At 62.8% G+C, this 5800-nt stretch overlaps 1 protein-coding gene across 1 annotated transcript in view; it reads right to left on the bottom strand.

Annotated features, from left to right (window-relative positions):
• Positions 1-5281: 5281 nt before the first annotated feature.
• Positions 5282-5800, bottom strand: part of flcn (folliculin) — a 52902-nt gene continuing 52383 nt past the window's right edge. Inside the window, exon 11 of the mRNA XM_072491041.1 lies at positions 5282-5290. Within this exon, the coding sequence (XP_072347142.1) occupies positions 5282-5290 (9 nt within the window). The remainder of the gene's footprint in view (positions 5291-5800) is intronic.

Below are 5800 nucleotides of genomic sequence, written 5' to 3'. Positions count from 1 at the left end.
CCTCCTCGCTTCCTCTCTCTCGGCCCGTCTCTCTCTCTCTCTCTCTCTCGGCCCGTCTCTCTCTCTCTCTCTCTCGGCCCGTCTCTCTCTCTCTCTCTCTCTCTCCCTCTAGCCCCGTCTCTCTCTCTAGCCCGTCTCTCTCTCTAGCCCCGTCTCTCTCTCTCTAGCCCCGTCTCTCTCTCTCTAGCCCCGTCTCTCTCTCTCTAGCCCCGTCTCTCTCTCTCTAGCCCCGTCTCTCTCTCTCTAGCCCCGTCTCTCTCTCTCTAGCCCCGTCTCTCTCTCTCTAGCCCCGTCTCTCTCTCTCTAGCCCCGTCTCTCTCTCTCTAGCCCCGTCTCTCTCTCTCTCTAGCCCCGTTTCTCTCTCTAGCCCCGTTTCTCTCTCTAGCCCCGTTTCTCTCTCTAGCCCCGTTTCTCTCTCTAGCCCAGTCTCTCTCTCTAGCCCCGTCTCTCTCTCTCGCCCCGTCCTCTCTCTCTCTCGCCCCGTCCCTCTCTCTCTCGCCCCGTCCCTCTCTCTCTCGCCCCGTCCCTCTCTCTCTCGCCCCGTCCCCCTCTCTCTCGCCCCGTCCCTCTCTCTCTAGCCCCGTCCCTCTCTCTCTAGCCCCGTCCCTCTCTCTCTAGCCCCGTCCCTCTCTCTCTAGCCCCGTCCCTCTCTCTCTAGCCCCGTCCCTCTCTCTCTAGCCCCGTCCCTCTCTCTCTAGCCCCGTCCCTCTCTCTCTAGCCCCGTCTCTCTCTCTAGCCCCGTCTCTCTCTATCGCCCCGTCTCTCTCTCTCGACCCCCCCTCTCTCTCTCGCCCCCCTCTCTCTCTCTCTCTCTCGCCCCCCCTCTCTCTCTCTCTCTCTCTTGCCCCCCCTCTCTCTCTCTCTCTCTCTCTCGGCCCCCCTCTCTCTCTCTCGCCCCGTCTCTCTCTCTCGCCCCGTCTCTCTCTCTCTCGCCCCGTCCCTCTCTCTCTCGCCCCGTCCCTCTCTCTCTCGCCCCGTCCCCCTCTCTCTCGCCCCGTCCCTCTCTCTCTAGCCCCGTCCCTCTCTCTCTAGCCCCGTCCCTCTCTCTCTAGCCCCGCCCCTCTCTCTCTAGCCCCGTCCCTCTCTCTCTAGCCCCGTCCCTCTCTCTCTAGCCCCGTCCCTCTCTCTCTAGCCCCGTCCCTCTCTCTCTAGCCCCGTCCCTCTCTCTCTAGCCCCGTCCCTCTCTCTCTAGCCCCGTCCCTCTCTCTCTAGCCCCGTCCCTCTCTCTAGCCCCGTCTCTCTCTCTAGCCCCGTCCCTCTCTCTAGCCCCGTCTCTCTCTCTCTAGCCCCGTCTCTCTCTCTAGCCCCGTCTCTCTCTCTCGCCCCGTCACTCTCTATCGCCCCGTCTCTCTCTCTCGACCCCCCCCTCTCTCTCTCGCGCCCCCCTCTCTCTCTCTCTCTCTCTCTCTCGCCCCCCTCTCTCTCTCTCTCTCTCTCTCTTGCCCCCCCCCTCTCTCTCTCTCTCTCTCGGCCCCCCTCTCTCTCTCTCCCCCGTCTCTCTCTCTCGCCCCGTCTCTCTCTCTCGCCCCGTCTCTCTCTCTCGCCCCGTCTCTCTCTCTCGCCCCGTCTCTCTCTCTCGCCCCGTCGCCCTCTCTCGCCCCGTCGCTCTCTCTCGCCCCGTCGCTCTCTCTCGCCCCGTCGCTCTCTCTCGCCCCGTCGCCCTCTCTCGCCCCGTCTCTCTCTCTCGCCCCGTCCTCTCTCTCTCGCCCCCCTCTCTCTCTCGCCCCCCCCTCTCCCTTTCGCCCCCCCACTCTCTTTTGCCTCCCCTCTCTCTTTCGCCCCCCCCTCTCTCTCTCGCCCCCCCTCTCTCTCGCCCCCCCCCTCTCTCGCCCCGTCTCTCTCTCTCGCCCCGTCTCTCTCTCTCGCCCCGTCTCTCTCTCTCGCCCCGTCTCTCTCTCTCTCTCTCTCTCTCTCTCTCTCGCCCCGTCTCTCTCTCTCTTGCCCCGTCACTCTCTCTCTTGCCCCGTCACTCTCTCTCTCTCTCTCGCCCCGTCTCTCTCTCTCGCCCCGTCTCTCTCTCTCTCTCTCTCTCTCGCCCCGTCTCTCTCTCTCTCTCTCGCCCCGTCTCTCTCTCTCGCCCCGTCTCTCTCTCTCTCTCTCTCTCTCTCGCCCCGTCTCTCTCTCTCGTCCCGTCCCTCTCTCTCTCTCTCTCTCTCGTCCCGTCTCTCTCTCTCTCTCTCTCGTCCCGTCTCTCTCTCTCTCTCTCGCCCCGTCTCTCTCTCTCTCTCGCTCTCTCTCTCGACCCGTCTCTCTCTCTCTCTCTCTCGCCCCGTCTCTCTCTCTCTTGCCCCGTCACTCTCTCTCTTGCCCCGTCACTCTCTCTCTCTCTCGCCCCGTCTCTCTCTCTCGCCCCGTCTCTCTCTCTCTCTCTCTCTCGCCCCGTCTCTCTCTCTCGCCCCGTCTCTCTCTCTCTCTCTCTCTCTCTCGCCCCGTCTCTCTCTCTCGTCCCGTCTCTCTCTCTCTCTCTCTCTCTCGTCCCGTCTCTCTCTCTCTCTCTCTCGTCCCGTCTCTCTCTCTCTCTCTCGCCCCGTCTCTCTCTCTCTCGCGCTCTCTCGCTCCATCTCTCTCTCTCTCTCTCTCTAGCCCCGTCCCTCTCTCTCTAGCCCCGTCCCTCTCTCTCTAGCCCCGTCCCTCTCTCTCTAGCCCCGTCCCTCTCTCTCTAGCCCCGTCCCTCTCTCTCTAGCCCCGTCCCTCTCTCTCTAGCCCCGTCCCTCTCTCTCTAGCCCCGTCCCTCTCTCTCTTGCCCCGTCCCTCTCTCTCTAGCCCCGTCCCTCTCTCTCTAGCCCCGTCCCTCTCTCTCTAGCCCCGTCCCTCTCTCTCTAGCCCCGTCCCTCTCTCTCTAGCCCCGTCCCTCTCTCTCTAGCCCCGTCCCTCTCTCTCTAGCCCCGTCCCTCTCTCTCTAGCCCCGTCCCTCTCTCTAGCCCCGTCTCTCTCTCTAGCCCCGTCTCTCTCTCTAGCCCCGTCTCTCTCTCTCGCTCCGTCACTCTCTATCGCCCCGTCTCTCTCTCTCGACCCCCCCTCTCTCTCTCGCCCCCCTCTCTCTCTCTCTCTCTCGCCCCCCCCTCTCTCTCTCTCTCTCTCTTGCCCCCCCCTCTCTCTCTCTCTCTCTCTCTCGCCCCGTCTCTCTCTCTCGCCCCGTCTCTCTCTCTCGCCCCGTCTCTCTCTCTCGCCCCGTCGCCCTCTCTCGCCCCGTCGCTCTCTCTCGCCCCGTCGCTCTCTCTCGCCCCGTCGCTCTCTCTCGCCCCGTCGCTCTCTCTCGCCCCGTCGCTCTCTCTCGCCCCGTCGCTCCCTCTCGCCCCGTCTCTCTCTCTCGCCCCGTCTCTCTCTCTCGCCCCCCTCTCTCTCTCGCCCCCCCCTCTCCCTTTCGCCCCCCCACTCTCTTTTGCCTCCCCTCTCTCTTTCGCCCCCCCCTCTCTCTCTCGCCCCCCCTCTCTCTCGCCCCCCCCTCTCTCGCCCCGTCTCTCTCTCTCGCCCCGTCTCTCTCTCTCGCCCCGTCTCTCTCTCTCGCCCCGTCTCTCTCTCTCGCCCCGTCTCTCTCTCTCTCTCTCTCTCGCCCCGTCTCTCTCTCTCTTGCCCCGTCACTCTCTCTCTTGCCCCGTCACTCTCTCTCTCGCCCCGTCTCTCTCTCTCGCCCCGTCTCTCTCTCTCTCTCTCTCGCCCCGTCTCTCTCTCTCTCTCTCTCTCTCGCCCCGTCTCTCTCTCTCGCCCCGTCTCTCTCTCTCTCTCTCTCTCTCTCGCCCCGTCTCTCTCTCTCGTCCCGTCTCTCTCTCTCTCTCTCTCTCTCTCGTCCCGTCTCTCTCTCTCTCTCTCTCGTCCCGTCTCTCTCTCTCTCTCGCTCTCTCTCTCGACCCGTCTCTCTCTCTCTCTCTCTCGCCCCGTCTCTCTCTCTCTTGCCCCGTCACTCTCTCTCTTGCCCCGTCACTCTCTCTCTCTCTCTCGCCCCGTCTCTCTCTCTCGCCCCGTCTCTCTCTCTCTCTCTCTCGCCCCGTCTCTCTCTCTCTCTCGCCCCGTCTCTCTCTCTCGCCCCGTCTCTCTCTCTCTCTCTCTCTCTCTCGCCCCGTCTCTCTCTCTCGTCCCGTCTCTCTCTCTCTCTCTCTCTCGTCCCGTCTCTCTCTCTCTCTCTCTCGTCCCGTCTCTCTCTCTCTCTCTCGCCCCGTCTCTCTCTCTCTTGCCCCGTCACTCTCTCTCTTGCCCCGTCACTCTCTCTCTCTCTCTCGCCCCGTCTCTCTCTCTCGCCCCGTCTCTCTCTCTCTCTCTCTCGCCCCGTCTCTCTCTCTCTCTCTCTCTCTCGCCCCGTCTCTCTCGCTCGCCCCGTCTCTCGCTCGCCCCGTCTCTCGCTCGCCCCGTCTCTCGCTCGCCCCGTCTCGCGCTCGCCCCGTCTCGCGCTCGCCCCGTCTCGCGCTCGCCCCGTCTCTCGCTCGCCCCGTCTCTCGCTCGCCCCGTCTCTCGCTCGCCCCGTCTCTCGCTCGCCCCGTCTCTCGCTCGCCCCGTCTCTCTCTCTCTCTCTCTCTCTCTCGCGCCCCGTCTCTCTCTCGCCCCGTCTCTCTCTCGCCCCGTCTCTCTCTCGCCCCGTCTCTCTCTCGCCCCGTCTCTCTCTCGCCCCGTCTCTCTCTCGCCCCGTCTCTCTCTCGCCCCGTCTCTCTCTCGCCCCGTCTCTCTCTCTCGCCCCATCTCTCTCTCTCTCTCTCGCCCCGTCTCTCTCTCGCCCCGTCTCTCTCTCGCCCCGTCTCTCTCTCGCCCCGTCTCTCTCTCTCTCGCCCTGTCTCCAACCCATTCCAGCAGCACCTTCTTCACCCGCGGGCTTTACCCACCAAACAAACCCCGAAATCAGCGCATTCACCCTCCTAAAAAGCACCTTTGGAATGAAGATCGGAAATTCCAAGAATCTTCGGAGGGCCGTCATCTTCACCTCTGCTCCCGTCCCGCCAATGATAGCGGGAACACATCCCACCTCCGAAAATCCCCCTTCATCTGTTCCACCAACCGAGCCAGATTCAGCTGCTCCCACCCCGCGCCACCTGAATACCCAGATATTTAAAGCTCGCCCCCACTACTCTAAACAGCAACACCCCAGCCTCTTCTCCTGCCCCCTCGCTTGGTTCACAAAACCCTCTTCCCACATTCAGTTTATATCCCGAAAACCGGCCGAACTCCTCCAATATGCCCATGATCCCCCCAAGACCTTCCAAAGGGTTTGAAATGTAGAGCAACAGATCGTCCGCCTGCAGCGAGACCCCGCCACTCTTTCCATGCCAGTCCCTTGACGCTCTCAGTGTGATTGCTAATGGCTCTATAGCCAAGGCAAAGAGCAATTGGGTGTGTGGGCATCCTTGTCTCGTCCCCCGGTGCAGCTTGAAATATTCCAAACTCACCCGGTTCGTTCATACACCTGCTACCGGTACCCGGTACAACAGCCGGACCCAGTCCACAAACCCCTGCCCAAACCCAAACCGCCCCAGCACCTCCCACAGATAATCCCACTCCACACGTTCAAAGGCCTTCTCCGCATCCATGGCGACCACCACCTCCACACTCCTTCCCTCCGGGGGGGGCATCATTATATTAACAACCGCCTGATGTTAGCCAACAAATGCCTCCCCTTAACAAACCCCATCCTGGTCCTCCCCTACCACCCCCGGCACACAGTCCTCAATCCTTGAGGCCAAGATCTTGGCCAACAACTTGGCGCCCCGATTTAACATTGAAATTTGGCCTGTACGACCCACACTGTCCGGATCTTTATCTCTCTTTGGAATTACAGACATCGAGGCCTGTGATAACGTCGGGGGAACACCCTGCT

Source organism: Scyliorhinus torazame, chromosome 27 (genome assembly GCF_047496885.1).
Source record: "Scyliorhinus torazame isolate Kashiwa2021f chromosome 27, sScyTor2.1, whole genome shotgun sequence".
Classification (NCBI taxonomy): domain Eukaryota; kingdom Metazoa; phylum Chordata; class Chondrichthyes; order Carcharhiniformes; family Scyliorhinidae; genus Scyliorhinus; species Scyliorhinus torazame.
Note: the sequence above shows the minus strand (reverse complement) of the source record. Positions and strands in the feature narration are given on the sequence as shown.